Source organism: Plecotus auritus (assembly GCF_963455305.1).
Source record: "Plecotus auritus genome assembly, chromosome: 2".
Lineage (NCBI taxonomy): Eukaryota > Metazoa > Chordata > Mammalia > Chiroptera > Vespertilionidae > Plecotus > Plecotus auritus.
In genome coordinates this window covers 55550621-55574671 of record NC_137771.1, presented here as the reverse complement: position 1 = coordinate 55574671, position 24051 = coordinate 55550621, and the positions used below count along the sequence as shown (strand labels likewise).

The 24051-nt window shown below is 37.1% G+C and overlaps 1 protein-coding gene across 3 annotated transcripts in view; it reads right to left on the bottom strand.

The window, feature by feature from the left end:
* TNNI3K (TNNI3 interacting kinase) overlaps positions 1-24051 on the bottom strand; it is a 314607-nt gene that overhangs the window by 210128 nt on the left and 80428 nt on the right. For all 3 annotated transcript variants that reach the window (XR_013959750.1, XM_080652368.1, XM_080652369.1), the window contains 5 exons: positions 19938-20076; positions 13455-13599; positions 13264-13368; positions 9939-10033; positions 9183-9332 (listed from right to left, as the gene is read on the bottom strand). Coding sequence is in view for 2 of the 3 variants with exons in the window: in XM_080652368.1 (XP_080508494.1) it covers positions 9183-9332; positions 9939-10033; positions 13264-13368; positions 13455-13599; positions 19938-20076 (634 nt within the window). In the remaining variant the exon portion in view is untranslated. The remainder of the gene's footprint in view (positions 1-9182; positions 9333-9938; positions 10034-13263; positions 13369-13454; positions 13600-19937; positions 20077-24051) is intronic.

The window sequence follows — 24051 nt, the reverse complement described above, 5'->3', positions numbered from 1 at the left end:
ATGAAGACTAAACAGCATGCTATTAAACAATGACTGGGTTACCAGAGAGATCAAAGAAGAAATAAAAAAAATCATGGCAAAAAATGACAATGAAAACACAACAATCTAAAATCTATGGAACACAGTGAAAGCAGTCTTGAGAGGGAAGTTCATAGCTCTACAAGCCTACTGCAAAAAAACAAGAAATAATGGTAATAAATTACATAATCCTACAACTCAAAGAGTTATAAAGAGAGCAACAAGAAAAGCCCAGTGTAAGCAGAGGGAAGGAAATAATAAAGATCAGAGCGGAGATAAATGACATAGAGACAAAAAAAAAAAAAAAATACAAAAGATCAATGAAACCAAGAGCTGGTTCTTTGAAAGGATAAACAAGATTGATGAACCTCTAGCCAGGCTCACCAAGAAGCAAAGAGAGAGGACCCAAATAAACAAAATCATAAATGAAAGAGGAGAAATAACAACAGACCCCACAGAAATACAAAGGATAGTTAAAAAATACTATGGACAACTCTATTCCAACAAACTGGACAACTTGGAGGAAATGGACATATTCCTAGAAAAATACAACCTTCCAAAACTCAAACAGGAAGAATCTAAAAATCTCAATAGGACAATAACTATGGAAAAAATTGAAGCAGTCATCAAAAAGCTTTCAGCAATCAAAACCCCGGGGCTAGATGGCTTCACAGGGGAGTTCTACCAAACATTCAAAAAAGAACTAAAACCTATCCTCCTCAGACTATTCCAGAAAATTCAAGAGGAAGGAACACTTCCAAGCTCCTTCTATGAAGCCACCATCACCCTAATACCAAAACCAGGTAAAGACAACACAATGAAGGAGAATTACAGGCCAATATCCCTCATGAACATAGATGCCAAAATTCTCAACAAAATTCTAGCAAATCAGATCCAGCAGTACATCAGAAAGATCATACACCATGACCAAGTAGGATTTATCCCAGGGATGCAAGGATGGTACAATATCCGCGAATCCATAAACGTGATAGATCACATAAACAAATTGAGAGATAAAAACCACATAGTCATATCAATTGATGCAGAAAAATTATTTGACAAAATCCAACACCCTTTCTTGATAAAAACTCTCAGCAAGATGGGAATTGAAGGATCATACCTCAACATAATAAAAGCCATATATGACAAGCCCACAGTCAACATCATATTCAATGGGCAAAAACTAAAACCATTTCCCCTAAGAACAGGAACAAGACAGGGATGCCCACTCTCACCACTCCTGTTTGACATAGTACTGGAAGTATTAGCCATTGCAATTAGACAAGAAGAAGAAATAAAAGGCATACAAATTGGAAAAGAAGAAGTAAAACTGTCCTTATTTGCAGATGACATGATACTGTACATAGAAAACCCTAAAGACTCCATCAAAAAACTATTAGACTTAATAAATGAATTTGACAATGTAGCAGGATACAAAATTAACGCCAAGAAATCTATGGCATTTCTATACACCAATAATGAACTTACAGAAAGAGAGACTAATAAAGCAATCCCATTTACCATCACACCAAAAAAATTAAGATACCTAGGAATAAACCTAACCAAGGAGGTAAAAGACCTATATGCGGAAAACTACAGGACACTGAAAAAAGAGATAGAGGAAGACGTAAACAGATGGAAGAACATACCATGTTCATGGATTGGTAGAATCAACATCATTAAAATTTCCATACTACCCAAAGCAATCTATAGATTCAATGCACTCCCCATTAAAATACCAATGGCATATTTCACAGACCTAGAAAGAACTATCCAAAAATTCATCTGGAATAAAAAAAGACCCCGAATAGCTGCAGCAATCCTGAGAAATAAGAACAAAGTAGGTGGGATCTCAATACCAGATTTCAAGCTGTATTACAAAGCTACTGTTCCCAAAACAGCCTGGTACTGGCACAAGAACAGACATATAGAGCAATTGCATAGAATAGGGAACCCAGATATCGACCCAAACTACTATGCTCAATTAATATTTGACAAAGGAGGCATGGACATACAATGGAGTCAAGACAGTCTCTTCAATAAATGGGAAAATTGGACAGATACATGCAAAAAAATGAAACTAGACCACCAACTTACACCATACACAAAAATAAACTCAAAATGGATAAAAAACTTAAACATAAGACGGGAAACCATAAAAATACTAGAGGAATCCACAGGCAGTGAAATCTCAGACATATGCCGAAGGAACTTCTTCACTGATACTGCTCTTAGGGCAATGGAAACTAAAGAGAAAATAAACAAATAAGACTACATCAAAATAAAAAGCTTTTGCACAGCAAAAGAAACCATCAACAAAACAAGAAACCCCACTGTATGGGAGAACATATTTGCCAATGTTATCACCGATAAAGGTTCAATCCCCAACATTTACAAGGAACTCATACAACTTGATAAAAGGAAGATAAATGATCCAATAAAAAAAAATGGGCAACGGACCTAAATAGATACTTTCCGAAAGAAGACAAAAGGAAGGCCAAGAGACATATGAAAACATGCTCAAAGTCACTAATCATCTGAGAGATGCAAGTCCAAATGACAATGCGGTACCATCTCACACCTGTCAGAATGGCTATCATCAACAAATCAACAAACAACAAGTGCTGGCGAGGATGCGGAGAAAAAGGAACCTTCATGCACTGCTGGTGGGAATGCAGACTGGTGCAGCCACTGTGGAGAACAGTATGGAGTTTCCTCAAAAAACTAAAAATGGAACTCCCATTTGACCCAGTAATCCCACTCCTAGGAATATATCCCAAGAAACTAGAAACACCAAACAGAAAGGATATATGCACCCCTATGTTCATAGCAGCACAATTCACCATAGCTAAGATTTGGAAACAGCCTAAATGCCCATCAGCAGATGAGTGGATTAGAAAACTATGGTACATCTACACAATGGAATACTACGCTGCTATAAAAAAGAAGGAATTCTTACCATTTGTAGCAGCATGGATTGAACTGGAGAGCATTATGCTAAGTGAAATAAGCCAGGCAATAAAAGAAAAATACCACATGACCTCACTCTTTTATGGAAAATAAAGAACATTATATCCTGATGAACAAAAAGATAGATACAGAGGCAGTAAAGCATGGAACAGACTGTCAAATTACAGCAGGAAGGCTGGGGAGTGTTGGGGAGGGCGGGAAAGAGATGAACTGAAGGACTTGTATGCATGCATATTAGCGCAACCCATGGACACAAGACACTGGGGGGGTGGGATGAGGGCATGCGACAGGGGGTAGAGGAGACTGGGGGAAGGTCAATGGGGGGGAAAAAGGAGATATATGTAATACTATGTGTAATACTTTAAACAATAAAATAAAATTTAAAAAAGTCAAGTTCAATTGTAGGCGTGTTGAATTACACATGATCCTCAGATCCCCAAATAAAGGGATTGAGTATGTCAGTTTGTGTGGTTTTAAAAAATGGCTGCACGTTGTTTTTGTTTTTTTGACACTTTTCCTTGACTGTTGTAGTAAAGAGATCTGCAAATTTGTGTTTTATTTTTTTTTTGCATGCTAATATACATATTAGAGTAATAGTTTTAAATTGCTTTCATAATATTTTGATTAGTGGTTTTCTAAATCTCCTTGAATTTGCTTTGGTCCTGAGGTTTTAAAATGAATGTTATTACTTGAGTCATAAATAAGAGATATCAATACACCAAAACAACACATGTTTTCATATATCCCAAGTTTGTCAGTGGTGTTTGGCAGGGATATACACCCTTCATGAGCAGGTTTGTAGCGGATGCCCCTCATCCAAATGCGTCATTATGTCATATTTCTTTCCAGACACTAAAGCATGTTGTAAATTAGGAAAGACCATGAGGTTTGGGAGTTATGTGGAACTTGACTGAACCTCTGCTATCCCCTTAATAACAGACACCACCATTTTTATTGAGAATTTATGTTCTGGACATGTACATCTTATCCCTAATCTTCAGCGGAATTCTGTAAAGTTGTTATTAATTTACTCATTTTAAGTTTAAAGATTAAGGCTTAGAGAGGTTAAATAACTTTTCCAAGATAATTAATTATTGAGGATAAAATTGGGACTTGGATCTATCTGATTCTAGAGTCAGATGGAAAGAGACTGACCTCTGTAATAAGATAGACCTCTGTTTGGTACCAGCTCTCCACTTAAGAGCTGTGTGGTTTGGGCAAGTGTGACTTAACAGCTCTAAGTCTCAAACTATCCAATAGAAAGAAACTACCAATTTAAAGGGTTACTTTGATAAATGCATATATAATTGGTGCTTAATGAATGTACTTTCTCTTCCATTATCCATTTTAATATATGTTGTTTCTTATGTATTATGTTTCAAAAGTATTTTCGCAGTAACTCCCTAAAAGAATGGAAGTTTTTCCTCTTCTAATGAGAATTGGTATTGTTTTATTTATTTTTAAAGGAGAGAGTAACTAAACATGTATAAAGGTAACCAGTATACACAAAATCACACATAGATTTTTAAATACCATTTGAATCCTTTGTGTATTCCTTCCTCTACCCTATCCTAATCCATGCAAGCACACTAAACTAGATTCACAAAATTAAGTAGGTTCACTAAAGTCCAAATATAGAATTTAATATAGAAGAAACTTGAATATTTATAATTTCATTGATGAAAATTTATCAAAACATTTAATGAATCCACCATATCTTCCTTCTGCTCCTCTGACACCCTTCTCTCTTAGTTATTTTTAACTGGTTGAAAACTATAGAAATTCACTACTGTAAGACTGTATTACTTTTTTGAGAATACACTATAGTATGTTTACTATAAATAATTCACACCATACTACACTTGTCAAAATGAATGAACAAAGTATACATCATGCAATAGGAGCCTTGATTTTTATTGTTTTTGCTCACTTACTCACTGATTCTCCAACTGCAGCTCCCTGTCACTGTGAATTAGAGTGGGACTGCTGTACACAAATATTGTATTCTGGGCAATTAGATATTGGGATAGGACCCTCTGCAAATTACTTTAATTGGTGTCAGTGCTGAAGCAAATAAGACGTTTTAGCAAAACAGAGTTTCAGTTCTGTTTCTAGTTTGGGTGATTTTCTGGCCCTAAACAGCCTGCCATAAAGGAGTGCTTTTCTTTGTCAAAGGCAGCCTTTTCAAATCTAACTGCCAGACAGACTATTGAGCTATGTGTTCAATTCTAATTGGCTGAGATCTTTTCAATTTGGCAGTTTCATCTTTAATGCAATGGATGTAAGATTATGTGTAGGTCTTTTCAATGGTTTTTCCATACTGGTGATTAGGGCAGAGGATTTGAACATAAGCAGGCTGCTGGCTATTTCTTCTGGCCAATTTAAATTGATTCATACAAGTCCTTTGTACCTCAGGGAAAGGGCAGAACAAATCCAAGTGAGTGAGACAGCTATCGCTACTTTCAGATGGCGTAGAAAAAAAAAAGGTTGGCAGGGGAAGGCAGACTTAAGGATGGGAAACACTCTAAATATTGTAAAATTGGAGCTCTGAGCAGAATGGTAGAGAAATACTGAAACTTAACCAGTAGCTTCTGTGTAGAATCAAGGTCACAAGAAAAATTATTTCCAGGATTTATTTTGATATCTTTAGGTTAAAAGGGCTATGTAAATAAAGAAACAACAAAGCAAAAACAGACTCATAGGAAACAGAGACCAAAGGGATGATTACCAGAGGGGGTGAAAGAATGGGTGAAAAAGCTGAAGAGGAATAGAGTGAATAATATTTTGATAATGTTGCATGGTGACAGATGATTGTTAGAATTAGTGGGGTGATCACATTGGGTATAAAAATGTCAAATCACTAAATTGTACACCTGAAACTAATATAACTAATACAATATAGTACACTTAAATAAAAATAAAAGGGCTATGTAAATAGAAAGTATTTTTCATATCTGATCCCACTTTCAGCTCTTTTCTGAAAGTATCTAAAAAAGAAAAAGAGAACTCTTCCAACAGTGCAAAGCACCCCTCAACATGCTATATCAGAATATCAGAGATATTAACGGAAAGTTTTGTTTGGGTCAGGTGAAAATTTGCCTTAGAATAATTCAAACAGAGGTTAATGTTTTTGAAAAACATTCTCAATTTTCTATTAAGAGGTTAAAGTAGGATGAGCTATTCAAATTGGACCCATCCAAAATTACACCTTTTCAAATAGATAGACCTTGGTTATAGGGTCCCTTCTGGTTTATCAGTCCTGGTTTATCTGTCCTGGATGGGGCCATTTCTACATAATTTCTTTTGCATAAAGAAGAAACTCCAAGTGAAGTTTTAGTGCTTCTTCTCCATCTCCAACTTGCCCAGGGAAATCCTTAGTATGCCACATCCATTAATTTATTGAGTCCCTCTCTGAGCAAGAAAGAAAAGCATTTCTTTTCCTTTTTTAAAAATTGATTTCAGAGAGGAAGGGAGAGGGAGAGAGAGATAGAAATATCAATGATGAGAGAGAATCATCAATTGGTTGCCTCCTGCATGCGCCCCACTGGGGATCAAGCCCACAACCCAAGCATGTGCCCCCAATCGGAATTCAACCTGGGACCCTTCAGTCCCCAGGCCGATGCCTCTGTCCACTGAGCCAAATCAGCTAGGAAGGGAAGCATTTCTTTATCTAAATAAAACAGGGACAGTGTACTGTTGACAATATTTTAAGAAGGCCATTTCAATCCTCCTTGAACACATGAAAATGATGCAACATTTCTCCAGCAAGAAAAAATAGCAACAATTTCATTTTGTTGATTTGATTTCTTCTATCCTAAGAACATACCCAAACCATCCATCTGTCTCCTGAGTACTAACATTCAATTTGTTAAAATTCATGGTAATAATGAGATGCAACACTGGTGCCTGGCACATTAGTTGAACAAATAAGAGTGACAAGCATGGCATATGTTGCAGAGACCAGTGGCTAAATCCTCTAAGCTAGAGGAATTTTGTTGTCATTTGGTAGGAACTCTTAGGAGCTTATACCATGATTTATTGTTTTATAAAGTGTGGGGATCCACAAAAACATAAAATAAAACCAGTTTTCAACTATCATTCTCAATCAACTAAACACAAAGCCAGTGCCAGTGCTAGCTGCAGCAGCTATTTCTGAGCTGTCTTCCAGAAGACTAATGCTTTGTAAATAATCTTTCTCTGAAACTCAAATTTCTTAAGAGACACTGATAACCATCTAAATAAATGCCATGTGTTGAGTAACCAGAAATTAGTAAGGCCTTTGGAAGCCTCAGGATATGTAAGATTTTCCAACTGATACTCAAATATAGAACTACCTGAAATTTCTTTTATACAAAGCAACAGGTCATTACACCTAACAGAAGTATTTACAGATACTTATCAAAAGACATGTACGTGAGTGTTCACAGCAACAGCATTTTTTATAATCTGTAATTGAAAATTCTTCAAATGCCCCTAAACAGTAGAGTGAATAAGTACATTGTGATATAGTTGCAAACCATTATACTATACGATGAGAATGAATGATCTACAACTATCTGCAACAATATAGATGAATCTTACAAATTGTGGGTCAAATGAAGCCAGACAAAAACAGATATATAGCATACCATTCCATTTATATAAAATACATGAAGTGGCAAAGCTAATATATGCCCCATGAAGACAGTGGTACCCTTTTTGAGGAGTGATTGGAAGAGAATGTAAGTAGGGATTTGGGGTGCTAGCCATGACCCATTTCTTCATCTGTATGCTAGAGTTAGTTCAGTTTGTGAAAATTCATTGAACTACAATGTGCAAACATATGTGTGTGTGTGTGTATTTATACAACACAAATAAAAATAGCAGGCCTACTAGTATATCTACAAAGTCCCTACTAGTCCATATTTGTTCACTTGTTTCTATTAAAGTAACTACTATGTCTTTTTTTTTTTTTACTATAAATCTTCAAACCTGTATGTTTTTCTTTCTCCTTGTCTATGTTCTATAATAGCTGCCTATTTCTATCCATCAAACTCCATTTTTCTTTTCAATAATGGACTTTTATGTTTTACTTCAGGTAGCCTGATAAATCTTCCAGTTTAGTAATTGTCTCCTTTAGTATGGACTGCTAAGATTCTAGCATTTAAAAAGATGAAAACACTTCTTTACATACTTTAAACTTCCTAATAAGGTAATGCAGACATCAACGTCTGACATATTTTACAGCATTTAGTTGTAGATCTCTGATTTCAATTACAATGTCTATTGTTCCATGTCCTCTAGAAATTTAAACTCCATAGGGCCTCATGTGTATAAAGATCGCTTATGTACAGCTTGCTTCTAAGATACAATATATCTTAATAACAATGACAAAGATGCTAGTTCACCTTCTAATTGTCTCTAGTTTCCTTTCCCTTAAAATGAAGAATTTGTTATTAATCACCTTTATTTCTATACTACTGCTATTACCAATGTTATCATTACTAAAATACAATTATTAGGTACTCATTTGTGCCAGACACTGTTGTAAGCAATTTGCACATACTATCTCATTTACTCTTTACAATCTTGTAAAAGAGGAGTTATTGTTGTCCTCATTTTCCAGATGAAGAAACTGAAGTTCAGCAATAATAAATAACTTGCCTAAGATAAAAGAACATGGCTTGATTTAAACCCAGGTATTTTCCCATCCTAGCCCAAGCTTGCACTACTTGGCACTCCAGTAAGTTTATACTTAAACACTAATTATTAGCTCCCTTACTTTTTAAAGTAGAGGCATTGTCAGCAGATCTGACAAACATTCCCTTTCTTTCTTTGTATTTATTTCCTTTTAAAAATTTGAATTCACATAAAAATTTCCCCCATTTAAGAGATAAAGACTCGCTCTATGTCTACTCTAAGAAAGTAACTGTCATTATCCATCGCGATTTTTTTCTCTAGTATCTAGAATGTGAGCCCATTCTCTTTACAAAGTGCCAATACCAAGCATGCCTTCAGTTCATCTGCAGCTCAGGGGTTGCCTTCCCTACTGATGGTCTATTGGACTCTTTGATGCAAGTCCCCAGTGACTCAAATATAATTTACAGAGAAATGGGAGTGTACAAATCATGCAAGCAAAAAAAAAATTATTGATGCCATAATCTATGCACACAGTTCCATGTATTACTAGAGAGATGCAATGATGAAAAATATACCTTTTTCATAAGCCCACATCAAACATGTCTGCTCATCTTTTTCACCACTAGACCTGCTGGGATCACAGGCTACTAGATTCATATCAGCTCCATTATCCAGTAAGAACTGAACCAGGCGAATGTGACCATGGTAGCAAGCAGAGTGCAATCCTACAATAGAATAGAATGAAAGTGCTAAAGGAAAAAAGAGGAAAACAATCAATTTTCAAAAGACAGTCATTACCATGTAATAGATTTGTTGCCAGAGATACAAGGGAAGGATTTACTTCTTTGATAACGAATTAATTCCATTATTGAGCAAACAAGATATACTTTAGGCAAAAGAAGTATACTATTCTAGTTGATCTTCTATATAGACTGCCTTTTTGTTTAGCACAATTCCTAGTATTTCTATACCTACTGTAATTACCAAGAAAAAGGTTGGCATCTTTGTACATATCAAAGAACAAAGACCCAATCAAGTATTTTTCTTGATCAGCCAACCAAGGGGAGGGCAATGTTGTTAGTCTGTTCTTGGTGCAGAGCACAAGGAATTCATTGACTGGAGATACTTTAGTGCAACAGTGAAACTACCTCAAAGTCAGTTGCTTATTGTTATCACCATGCACCATCAATTCTAAATGATGTAATTGATAAAATATCCCTCCCCTCTGGGGTGGACCACTCCCACTGCCCCCTTTCTTCTTGAGCATACTACTTTTCTTGACAGTTTTGGATATGCCACATAAACTATTGATGATCTCACCACAGCCTTACCTGTGTGCCCATCTCTTCCTTGGTGGTTGATGCTTACAACATTTTGATCAAGAAGAAATTTAACCAGGTCAATGTTCTTGCCATAGGTACAAGCACTGCAAAAAATATACCATAAAGAAAATAGAAGGCCCTTGTTATAGGCTGAATTGCATGCCCCTCAAGTTAATATGCTGAAACCCCAACATACAAAACCTCAAAATGTGACCATATCTAAAGAGATACAATGTAAATAGGCAATTAAGTTAAAAATTGAACCATTAGAGTGGGTCCTAACCTAATATGACTGGTATCCCAATAAGAAGGGGAGTTTCACACACAGTTACAGAAACAGAAGACAACCATGTGATGGTACAGCAGAAATGTGGCCATCTGCAAGGCAAGGAGAGAGACTTCAGAAGATACCAAACCCTCTGATGCCTTGATCTGGACTTCCAGCTTCTAGAACTGTGAGAAAATAAACATCTGGTTTTCAAGCAACAGAGTCTGTGGCATTTTGTTATGGCTGCCCTAGAAAATAAATACAGCCCCGATTTACCCAGGCTACTCTAGATGCTGGGGTGTTTATAGGACTGCCTCTGCTTACCTTGATACCTTACAACAGAATTCTTTTAATAAGAGAAGAAATCTTGTCATCTTAATGTTCCTACTGCACCAACACAAGGCTGGTTCTTAATTAAACTTTCTTGAATAATTCATTGAGTGATTAAAAAGCTACCATTTCACTGCAATAGACTTTACCAGCATTGATTAGTTGCATAATAAATAGTTCCCATAATACTACACTTTTAATGTTCCACTGTTGAATTGCCTGATTGTTTCTTTCAAAGCAACTATTTACAGAAAATAATGAGATCTGAATATATATATATACTAGAGGCCAAGTGCACGAATTCATGCACCAGTGGGGTCCCTTGGCTTGGCCTGCGGGATCGGGATGAAACCCACTCTCTTACATCCCCTGAGGGGTCCTGGATTGTGAGAGGGTGCAGGCCAGGCTGAGGACCCCACCAGTGCATGATTGGGGCTGGGGAGGAATGTGGAAGGTTGGCCAGCCGGGGACTGTGGGAGGGCTCCAGGGCGTGTCTAGCCCATCTTGCTCAGTCCCGATTGGCCAGACCCCAGCAGCAAGCTAACCTACTGGTTGGAGCGTCTGCCCCCTGGTGGTTAGTGCACTTCATAGCGACTGGTCAACTGGTTGACTGTCTGTCCCCTAGGGGTCAGTGTATGTCATAGCAAGCAGTTGAGCAGCCTTAGCATATCATTAGCATATTACGCTTTGATTGGTTGAATGGATGACTGGACACTTAGCATATTAGGCTTTTGTTATATAGGACATATCTGTGTATACATATACTTATGAAAACAATAACAGAAGTAAATATATTGAGTGCTTGCTATATACAAAGCACTGTGATTAGTACATAAAATAATTCATAATTGAGTAAATTTCTCATGTAAAAGGGAAGTTTACTTTATGCTTAAATTGACTAGAATAAAAACATCATGTTATTTCTAATTGCCACAGGTTTGCACAAAAATAAAACAACTGAACATACTTTTAACGCAACTTCACTAATCTTGTCATATAAGCAATCCTCTGGAAGTGACAACCATCTTCTGATTAGAGTTGGTTCCAATTTATGTGCACTGAATAGCAAAATGATTTGAAAACTAGCCTGAGGTATCAGCCTTAACAAGCATGACCTATGGGAAAAGAGAACACCAGCAACCTGTACATATCAGTTCTGCTAATTGTCCCCTTCAGTGACAGATCCCACTGATCCATTTCAACTGAAGGTGGGATCTGAAAAGTTCTTGAATATGTTCTGTTACAGAGTGTATAGAAAACAGACAAAATATTTTGGTACTAGAACATGAAGACATATTTAAAAAGTACAGGATTTGGAATTAGGCAGGCATTTATTACATGATTTTCTAGCCATAAGAATTTCTGGCAAGTTACTTAGCTTCTCTAAGCCTCGATTTTTCTCATCTGTAAAAGAGAGGTAATAAATCCAACTTTGTAAAATGGTTATGAGGTTTAAATAAGATAATAGACATAAATAATCCAGCATATAATCACTCCATAAGTGGTAGTTTTCTTTGCCTCCCTTTTCGCTGACCTCTTGGTTGCTAAGAAAAATCTGGAAATCCAAGTGGAATTTGACAGGTTGATACCTAATGCAGAAGCACAAGCTTATGAAAAAGGGCCTCTTCATTTAATCATTTACCACTGTAATAGAAACACTACATAAATATAGAGTCCCAGGCTTATTTTGTTTATTTTTTAGAGGTTACAAACTGGCCAAGGCATCTGAAATGTGCAGGTAAATTGTCTTATATTCAAGTTTTACTAAATTAAAATTATTCTTTTTATTTTTATAGCCAAACTAGAGGCCCAGTGCACAAAATTCATGCACTGGTACGGTCCCTAGCGGCTGCTGGCTGCTGGCTGGGGGCTCCCTCCCTTCCCCCGCCCCCTGGTCAAACTCCCGGACAACTCATGATCGAGGGGACAATTTGCATACTACACTTTTATTATATAGGATAGTCACCTGTTAAAAATGAAATTTTTAGTCACCTGTTTTAAATCTGTTCCTTATGGACACTTTAGGAAGTTATAGCTCTGAGTTATTAGCTACCTTTCCCTGTCCTCTCTCCTCCTCTCCCTTCCTTCTTTCCTTCTTTGTTGCAACTTTTTCAAATCCAGCTGCTCCTTCAGAATGCTTTTCTAGAGCAAAAAGCATATTGTAAAGGACTCTCATAGATGGTTAGAAAGGAACTAAGGTTTCTCCTTAGTGCCCATAGTCCTCTTCCTAGGTCTCTCACTGGCCACCCTGACTAAGTTTTTATAGGCTGACAGATGGATGTCTTAGATAGGTAGATACATTTGCACATAAGGCTTATGTGCTTAGGAAAAAAGTGTCACATTTAATGCTAATGAATTCCAGTAATGAGATTCTTGTAGGAGGAGGACTATGGGCACTGGCCCTTCTGGCAGCTTTCTGTGGAGTGAAGTGGAAAGGAAACAATATGCTTACAGATGTTGATATGCCTGTTGCCTTGGCAACATCAGTCCCTGTCTTTGGGGCTGCTGCCATGAATGCAGCATCTGGCACAGGCCCCATCTGTTGTACTAACAGCAGCATCTGCCTCTACCTTATTCTGTGCTTGTAGCTTGGGATCCTTGTCTCCTGCCCACCCTCTGCTCTCGCTCTCTGATTGCAACATCTGCCACTATTTGTTCTTGCTGTATGTATACAACTGCAGGTGCCATAGGGTGTCCGCTAAGTGTAGTGGCTATTGTATTTAAATATTCATTTACCTGTGAAAAGCTGTCTCACTGAAGATGTTTTCCTTAGTCAGACTTTCTGTTCCTGATATTTGGATGATTTCCTTGGCGACTTCAAATTTGCCATTGTAGCATGCCCTAGAGTTAAAGAACATATTTTGATTACAGTAAATAGGTACATGCCACATGCCTGGAGGACCTATAGTATTATACATAATACTCACAGGTGCAAAGGGGTGTCTCCGTAGATATTAACAACATGAGGCTGGACTTCTGAATCACTCTGAAGTAGGAACTTCACTATATCATGGTGTCCAAACCGAGAGCAGAAATGAAGTGGGACGTGGTCTTCATTGTCCTGAGCATTCACTGTCATCAGTGAGAAAGAAAAAGGCATGTCACCTGGAAGCCCTTGTTCCTTAGCCTTCTCATGGGTAGTGTCAGGGATTTTTCCCAAGTGCCTGAGAGACTCCTAGAAATTGCCAATTAATGATAATAATAAAGGAAATTAAGTGCAACCAATTTAAAAAGTTATAATTATATTCTATTGCCTATTACCACATTAAGCAGGCTTTCTTCTAGTTCCCATAAATTCTATGGAACACATCTAATCAAGTCTACCTTGCACAATGGAATAGTTCAGGAAACTAATATGCACCTAAAAGGTGCTCATGGCTTTAATTCCACAAGTATCTCCTTTCAAATTGATTTTCTCCTCCTCTAGAGGATGTTAAAAATTACAGCTCCTGGCCAGAACACCATTTCCGAGATTTGGGTTTAACAAGTTAGGGAGGGCCCTAGCTCTCTGTATGTTTACAACTCTGTTTGGGAGGTTCCGACGTACCCTTAACTGAGAATTATCACATTATGGTATACAGAGCAGGTATCATAAAAACCAATGAGCTTTAGAGTGAGGCAGACCTCATTAATCCCATTACTGTAGACAGTTATTTAACATTCAATTGCTCACTCAGTAGTGGGCATTTGTCCTTCTCTTCGGCCCACCCAGCCTTATAACCTATTCTGACATTTGGTGAATTCCCTGTACTAAAAGAGGCCAAAACCATGTTCTATCATAGAAGCTGAAAATATTTCCAAGTTTCCTTTGTAGCAAGGGAACAGGACTGGCAGAGGGTGACCATATGTTCTGGTTTAGGCCTGTTAGTCTAACAGTGGTTGCGGCATTAGAAAGGTGGAGAACCAAAGTATAGTGACTGTTTCACTCTCAATAGTGCCATTGGACACTTATCTATAGGCTCTTCCCACCAACACATTATATGAGACTCTGACATTGGAGCTGATGACACGAAAAAAGCAGAGCCTAAGCTATCTGGGCAATGCAGCATTGGCGGAGTAGCACCAGCCAGTTTCCAGCAGGAGTGATCCAGCCCCAAGAATCAGTGCCCTGCATTGCTGGTGCCAGAATCACAAGTGGTGCTGTGTGTGCCAAGCAGGGTGGCCATGTATCTTCATAGGACTAGTTGTGGAGTGTGATTTTGGATATCGTTCTTCACTATGAGGATTCTGGGACTGGCTTTCCAACCCTGTCTTGGGGAAGGTTCTGCAAGCTGCTTGATATCCTTTAACTGTACAGTGGTCGGCAAACTCATTAGTCAACAGAGCCAAATATCAACAGTACAACAATTGAAATTTCTTTTGAGAGCCAAATTTTTTAAACTTAAACTTCTTCTAACGCCACTTCTTCAAAATAGACTTACCCAGGCCGTGGTATTTTGTGGAAGAGCCACACTCAAGGGGCCAAAGAGCGGCATGTGGCTCGCGAGCCACAGTTTGCCAACCACGGCTTTAACATATTCCTTTTATAAATTAGCAAAAGTTAGTTTCCAGTGCTTGCAAATGAGAAGACCTGACTGATACCTATTCATTCCTCAACAAGTATGAAACGATCACTAGGCACCAGCACTGTGCCAGGTGTCAGATGTATTGATTTCTTCTCAGTAGCAATAGATGTAATAACACAATTGTTGCAGGGATGCTGAAAGGATTCAAGGAGAGCATAATTGGAAAGCTTCTAGCATGATGCCTATCACATATTAGGCACTTAATAAAAATGTCTTCTCTCCCTTTTTACTAATTTCCCTCCTAGACATTTGCTAAGTGCTGAGACCAATAAGCTATAAATGCATAGAGTCGATACCTTCATATAACTTAAAAGCTAATTGGATAGTCAAGAATTACAGGACTAAAATAATAATAACTGAACACCAATTCTGGATTAGCTTTTGCATAATTTTAAAAACGAAAATAACTGAATCAACTGGTCTATAGCCATTTAAAAAAATCTCTTATTATCCCATCTGTACAGAGTGCTTTATTCAAGATAGAAAATAATAGTCCTGAACAAACCCAATTAATCCTCATATATATACAAATTGTTCATAGAACCAAAAGAATCAAAGGGGAAAAATTTAATGATGAATGACAGGGAAAAAAAGGGAAGAAAATAGTTAATTTAAAAATGTGCAAGTACTAATTCATTACTATTGTACTGTTGTTATAATCATCATTTGATACGTAATGAACATGAATTTAGACCTTGTAGCTGCTATATTTTTAGATAATTATTCTCATTTTATTTTCCTGCAAGATCTTAAGCCACAGGGAAATTCTTCAGCAAAATCACTGAACTCCTCCCGAAGCTGTACTGAAAAATAAATCTTAGATTCTTTTCTATTAATGAGTGACTCAGAAGGGCACCCTTACTTCAGAAGAGTGTTTCTAGTTGTTTTGATTATCTTCCTTTTTATGATGCTTTTCCTTTGTTCACATCCTGTTGGAAGCCAGGGAAAGTCAATACTGTGAGTCGATGCCTGAGGACAGTAGGGAGTCCAGAGCATCTGGAGGTCACATAAGAGTTCTTGAGGTCCAGAGGGGACATTGTAAAGAAGAATGAAGCACAATCTTCTATTAATTCATAATTTGCCTTTGGCCATTCCTGGCCCCACCCAACATTATTCTTCTACTAGAGGACCGTTGCATGAAGATTCATGCAATAGGCCTCCTTCCCCTGGCTGCTGGCACTGGTTTTCCTCCAGCACCCAGGACCCAGGCCTTTGCTCTGGCCGCCACCTTCCATCTTCGCTCTGGCCAGAGCCTTCAGTCTTCTCCGCTGCTGCCAGAGCACGGCTTCTGTAGCTCCCTCTGCCCCCCACACTTCCCCTCATCACAGACATCCTGCCCTGCCTGGCCGCTCCACGCCTGTATGCAAATTAACTCACAATCTTTGTTGGGTTAATTTGCATACTCACTCCTGATTGGTTGGTGGGCGTTGTGGAGGTATGGTCAATTTGCATATTTCTCCTTTATTAGTGTAGATAGTTGAATTGAGAAACTTCAAAGAAGATTATCCACTTGGTGAGTTACCTGTAATGGCCTAGATATTTTTCCCATCAATTAGTAAATGCCAACCAAAGGGACAAGTCAGGAGAAATCTGGATCAGGTACAGAGCTTAGGTGTATACACTTATATTTATGCTTCAGTCATTGTGATTTACTTAGTTTTGTCTTGGACCAATTTGCAAGGACAATAAAAGTATTTATTATTTTACCTTCTCTGAGGAAATTGGATGTGTGAATGATATTCTATTTTCTCTAACTTAACATCTTATTGAAATATTTAAATAAAGTAAAATTCCAAGCAAAGCAATATTTGTGAATCATTGGTATTTGAAAAATATTTAGTGCCTATTCCTCTACTTTGAAGAGAGTATGTATTCAGTAATGTCTTTTGAAAGAAAGATTGGATAAAGGGGTGGGTGAATGGATGTTATTACTTGCTTATGTCTGTTTATTGATCTTAAAGATAAAACAAAAAATTTCATATTAACCAGCAATGTCAGCACATATCATTAGCTCTCTAAAGCAATTCCCAAGTGTGTCTTAGATTTTCAATAATGAATTTGTGTAATATTTCTGACAAGGTATACTTTAAAAAATAAATACTTCCTCTTATTGACCATGTCCTAGAAATTTTATGACTTTCTACAATATTCAGTTTCATGTTAAAATAACTATAGATTTTAACAGTCAGAGGATAACAAATTTAAACATTCTGAATTTTAAAGATTGTGACAAATGTATCACCATTTTCTTCTTTGGGAGTTCAACAATATTTTGACCTTTTCAATCTCATTCAATAAGCATTACATTTATCCCTTTTCATTGCCCTGAGAGATATAAGAAAAAAGATGGAGACTTAAAAGATACATGACTGAGTAAGTCAGTCTCCCAGACATGTTGAACTGAAGAGGGTACTTTCAGAATTGCATTTTGGCTAATTTTGTAACCCAAATTTATTTTCATTTGTCACATTCTGTTACCAAGGAAACATACTGAAAATATCAGATTTCAAATTGTGTTCCTTTTTGGGGTCATTCATTTATTCTTCCTCCTAGGTCTATTATGATAGGCAAGATCCTATATAAGTAAATAGATCATCTGGAGGCTTAGCTACATTTTGGAATCAGTGAACTAGCTAATAATAAATGTGTAATGTTCATCACCATTACAGATCTTCTGGTTTATTCTTTGAAATTGGTTGAAGTGCAAAAGGGACTTAAATATCAAGTGTGTACTAAAAGATCATCTAAAAATATATTTAAAAATCTGAGTCATGCTGTCTCTCAAGTTTTTAAATGATTGAGTAGGAGGCATGTAGAGCTTGTGTCAATCAGAAAGAAAATGCTTATAATTATATCACATGAGGCTGGGGCGTAAGGGGAATTCAGGTGCAGTACACATTTCAATACCTTTTGTAGAAGAGTCCTTTGATCCTGGAGACATGCTGATCATAAATGACACTCATTTTGACACCACCGAGCTTTGGAGTTAGGAAGATGAGTAAAAAGCAGTTTGGCATTGACAATAAAAGGGGAAAAGTGAGCAGTTCCTGGCTCCTTGGAAGAGTGAGGCGGTTTCAAAAACACAATTATGTGTTCAGTGGTTCACAGAGGTGTACTTCTGCCTATTCTAAGCTAACAGAATCCCAGAGACTACTTAACAAGGTTCAGGGACAGCCTCCCCTGCATCCTGACAGCACAGGTTGTTTATGCTAATGCTATAAAGATGCCTAAGTTATAGCACACTGGCTTATAAAAAATGACACAAACTAGGTTGCTTAAATTTTACAAGATAAAATGGCTCTGTTTCCAACATGGAAACTGGAAACTGCTTTAGCCTCTCCTCATAGTTGTCTCTGGAAGCCTTTGTGTTTTCCTTATGAGTAAATGAAAACTTTGATTAGCTTTATTAGCTGAATATCAGTCTCAATTTTAGACCAAGGAACTGGAAGTTCTAGAGCAGTGGTCGGCAAACTGCGGCTCATGAGCCACATGCAGCTCGCGAGCTGCGGTTTGCCGCTCTGTTGACTAATGAGTTTGCCGACCACTGTTCTAGAGCTTTGACAACCTTGTCCTTTTATAAATGTGCATCGTTTCTGCTGCAAAGGCCAGCAGCTCTTACAGCTGGGCTTTTAATTAGGTCTCTTGGGGGTCAATGAAAGAATGTTGGATTTGCCTGAGAGAATTTAATGACAAGATGTAACTCTGAGGGAATCTGTGTCAAAGTAAAGTTTATGAGGAAGAGAAAAAGAAAGAGAAAGGAAAATTTTTTTCATGCTCTACTTTCAATCAATTTTCCAAAAACTCATTTTATAATTTAAAAAATATAAAGTTGCAGGAAATTCTATTCTATTAATTACATCTAAAATCTTTAGGTCATTTTCTAAAGCTATTTTCCCCAAAATTTATCATATTCTAATTTCATTTCCTATATGAAATAGAAATTTCATATTCTAATTTCATCATAAATAATAATAATATCAAATGTTAAGGGAGATATGGGGAACTCTCATATATTGATATGAGAGTGAAAAGGGGTACTGACACTTTGGAAAACTCTGAAATTTCTTCAAATGTTAAACATGTGCATACCTTCTGATTTAGTAATTTCACTCATAAGTATATGTGTGTGGGTACATGTATGTGTGTACACACACATATACATGTTATACACTAATTTAATATTGTATACATGTTGAAACTAATATAATATTGTATTTCAATTATAAATGAAAAATAAATATTTTAAAATTCCAAACTATAATTCATGCAACAATATAGATAAAAGTCAAAATCATAGTGTTGGTCAAAAAAAGGTGGTCACAAAATTATTAACTGCCAGAATAGAAAAATAACTAACCTATGGCAACAGAAGTCAAATAATTGATTACCTATGGTGGTGAAAGCTATTTACTCAGAAAGAGGCACAAGGGAAATTTCCAGAGTTCAACCTTCCAGATGAAAATATTCTATAACTTGATATAACTTGTTTTTACATGGGTGTATGCATAGGTAAATATTCAGTTAAGTCAATATTCACTTAAGATTTAAAATTTTTTCTGTATATAAACTTGATCCCAACTAAAGAAAAATATTAATGAATAACAACAAATAGGAATCATTTACCTAGGACAACCCCTTTACTGTTAACTGCAGCACCTAATATATTAAGAATTGAGCTAAAATGTATAAAGAAGAATGAACACATAGATTTAATTAATATATTAAGTATAATAAATTATGACTTATAGAACAAATTATTACATAAGGACAGAATTAATCTTCTTTAAGATTATTTTCTAGTAAATAAGAAAAGAGGGCAAAGGTCTTCTAAATATATAATCTTACCATCTGTTTTGCTGCCTTCTTCCATTAAGAGCTTTGCAATATTAAAGAATCCTTTTGCAGCTGCTAGATGCAGGGGCCGATCTCCAACTTCACCACTTACATTTACATCAGCACCAAATTTCAAAAGGAGGCGGGTTACCTAAAGGATCCATTCATTTGAAATTAGTATCAAAAGTCAAAAAATCATGCAAAATTTTGGCAATATGGAAGAAGACATATTATTAATGCCTTCTCTTAAGTTATTTTTACTGAAAATAACAGGAAATCCTAACTCAGCTGGCCTAAAAAATAAAGAATTTATTATTGTATCATCTAACAAGATGTTTAGGGCGGGGTCTTCATTGTATATAAATAATCCTCTCTGAATTCACCCATAATTTACTGAAAAAAATTTTTTGAAAGTCTCCTTCTGGCTAGGGCTAGCAGTGTTCCCTTGATTCTTGATTTTCACAGCACCTCCATTCATAGGTCACTCATGGTCATCTTGCTAATGGACTTCTGGGTCCTTTTCTGGATTTTTTTCTAAACGGGAGATAGCTGCCCTAGCCCTGGAAATCTTCCCCAGTAAGCTGAGATCACATCCAAAGGGATGGAGAGAGATGAAGTATTTAACAATTTAGGAGTCGGCCAGAGGTTGTTTCAGGTAATTGGGATTCATTCAAATTATTTACATATTCACTTAGGAATCTTCCAAATAATTTCTCTAAACCTGATGTTGCCTCCTTCCCTGAGAATTTTAGAAGTCACCACAGTGACCCCCAGAAGTAAATTATTTAATATGACAGTTATGGGAGGACCCCTCACTTGTCCTGACCACTGTGGTATAAGTGAATTTAATTTCTAAAACTATTTCAACTTTCTATATGGCATCAAATAAACATGTCTTGGGGAGAAACCTCTCAGGAATATGGTACATATTTGATAGAAAGTCCACGCAAAAATATTAGCTGAATGGGGTGTGGTGAAACTTCCTATTGAGTGTAGTGGGTAAGCAACAAAGGTTCTACTAGCAAAATTTAGACTTTTTTTACTAGCTATGTCACCTTAAATAAATTATTCCATTTTTGAAATATCAGTTTCTTCATTGCTAAGAATAATAATAGTTCTACCTCATAGAGTTTTTGTGAAAATTAAATGACTTATTACTTACAAAGCACTTAGAAAAGTGCCTATTAACAAATGTTGGCCGAAGTGAGAGCACCAATGTGAAACATGTATACTTTGTCCCTTTGTTGGCTACTGGGTAGACCAATATTTAATTCAGGAGAAATGAGAGCAGTAGAAGTTTAATCTCAAGAACCTTGCACTCCTAAGCAGATATTTCCACTTACACAGACTCCATAAATTCAGATTATGTGACTTTATAATGGACAGATTTAAACTATCTTCAAAATAGATTGTCTATTAAGCAGTATTATTATATACCTAGGAAATATTGCTCTTGGTACAAAACACCTACTCTTCTACTTAAAAATAAGTAAATAAACAAATGGCAAGGAACATGGCACATCAGACACATTTATATATTAAATGGGCCATTCTCCCGTCAGCATATTTTAGCAAATGACAGTAGCACCCATAAATTACTTATGTGCCGTCTTTGCATACAGAAAGCGAGTCCTTTATCGTAAAAGGACCATCACATTTTAGCATAATTGTATAAGTCTGTGACTATATATTCAAGGGAAGTAAACAAATTTAGCTCTACACCAAACATGCATAGAAGCTCTTTGGAGTTCTGCTGGGTGATGAGGTTAATATCCAAAAAGAATGAGTCTACAGATAACATGGGTTGTGTACATGCTGCCTGTGCCTGAAGTCAGAAAAGTATGGGCTTTTTTCATCGCCTGGGCTTTTGGACCCTGTACTTTCAAAAGCATTTTCAGTGCCCAGTCCTCCAGTGCACTCCGGTGCCCTTTGTGCAGCACATCAATGAACTGAGCAGTCTTCCCTAGCTATAAGTCACACTTCACAGGCCTGAGAGTGTCCAAGCGTATGCCAGCTAGAATAGAAAATAAAGGCAGAATGACTAGAACAGCACAGGGACAGAAGTAAGTTTGATTTTCAACTTGGGATCCTCAGGCAGTACAGTGGAATGACCTCTACAATGGTACAAAAGTATCACCCTACTCAAAAATGGAGTCAGATTAGTGATCTAGAATATAAAATGAGGAAGAGTGAAAGTGGGATGTCAAAAGATCATGTAAGTTTTGATTTCCCAATGATGTTTGTATTTCTATTTTATTTGATTCTATTTGGTTCTTTGAGTATGGCTAAAGGGCAGTGTTTGAAAGCAGTGTGTAAAATTTTTGTCTTTTTTAAAAAATCTTTATTGTTGAAAGTATTGCAGATGTCCCTCCCCCCCCCCTCCGCCCCCCCACTTATCCCTTTTAGTCTGCACCCATCCCCTGCCCCAGGCCTTCACCACATTTTCAATATGCTAAGGTTGAAGATCAATGGACTTTGGTTGTAGAGCACTTGTCCTTGAATTCTAGCTCCAACACTAGCCAAACTGCCTGGACTTCATGATCTAGTTCATTGGTATAAGACAGTGGTCAGCAAACTCATTAGTCAACAGAGCCAAATTCCAACAGTACAACGATTGAAATTTCTTTTGAGAGCCGAATACTGACTTCTGTGCATGGGCCACGAAGTTTCAATCGCACTGTATGTGCACGCCCCCACATGGTATTTTGTGGAAGAGCCACACTTAAGGGGCCAAAGAGCCGCATGTGGCTCGCGAGCCGCAGTTTGCCAACCACTGGTATAAGAGGAATAGCAAGAGGCTCTTCGGTACACCAGAATGAATATGGGCTTTGGGATAAGACAGGCCTGAATACATATTCCAGGTTTTCTATTATTAGCTGCATAACTCTGGCATGCTCCCTGACCTGAGTGGGCTCCATATGTAGCATTCATAAGAAGGGGCAAATGACAGCTAAGTTCAGGGTTGTGGCTAAATATTAAAAAATCCACAAAAAGGTCTCAACACAGTGCCTGTCTTACGGTATGAGCTCACTTACATCTTAAGTTCATAAGGTTGACCTGAAGGTCAAATGAAATTATGTATTAAGTGAATGTACATTGTAAATTTTAAGTTATTCTATACATATTACTTTATCATAGAACTAGAGGCCCAATGCATGAAATTTGTGCAAGGGGCTCGGCCCTTGCAGCCCTGGCTTCATCCAGAAGGTTGTCCAGAAGGTCGTTCGGCTGTCCGTTCTACTAGTAATTAGCATGTTATGCTTTTATTATTATAGATATCAAATGTTATAAATATGTGCTTGTCATATAATTGTGTTTAAAGAAAACTATATATTTAAAGCACCTTTAGTGATTGCTTTTTAGTTTATCTAGGTTATTCCAGTGTCGATTTCCCATTGTCACTATAGCAAATTACCACACTTATGGGATTAAAACAACCCAGGTTTATTCTCTCATAGTTCTAGAGGTCTGCTGTCTAAAATCAAGGTTGCATTCTCCCTGGAGACTTTCATTTCCTTGCTTTTTCAGCTTCTGCAGGCTGCATGGATTCCTCAGCTTGCGGCCCCATCCTGCATTACTTGAACCTCTTGCTTCCATTGTCACATCACCTATTAGCCACTCTGACTTCTTACTTCCTTGTGATTATATCAGGACCATCCAGATAGTCCAGGATAATCTCTCATCTCAAGGTCCTTATCTTGATCACACCTGAAAAGTGCCTCTAAAGGTTATATTCACAAGTTCTGGATACTAGAACATATTTCAGGAGATGTTTTTCAGCTTTCCATATCCCGTGACAATAGGAAAAAGGAAACACAATTTCTGAATAATATTTTTTTTCAGAGAACTACTGGAAAGGATTTTGTGATTTGTTTTACTAATATCATCATGGGCATCAACACAGTGACATTTATTAAAGCATTTGCCAAACACTTTAATAGCTCGTCATAACAGCAACCCTCTGATGTAGATTCTGTTAATATTTTTCCCATTCTAGATGAAGAAACTGAAGATCACATGGTATTAAAGTTAGCAATTTATAAAACTCAGGCTGACTGTGGCTGCACACCTACTAGTGTGCTCTTCAGCCTCCCCTGTTTTCTAAAATAATCAGTAAAAATGAATA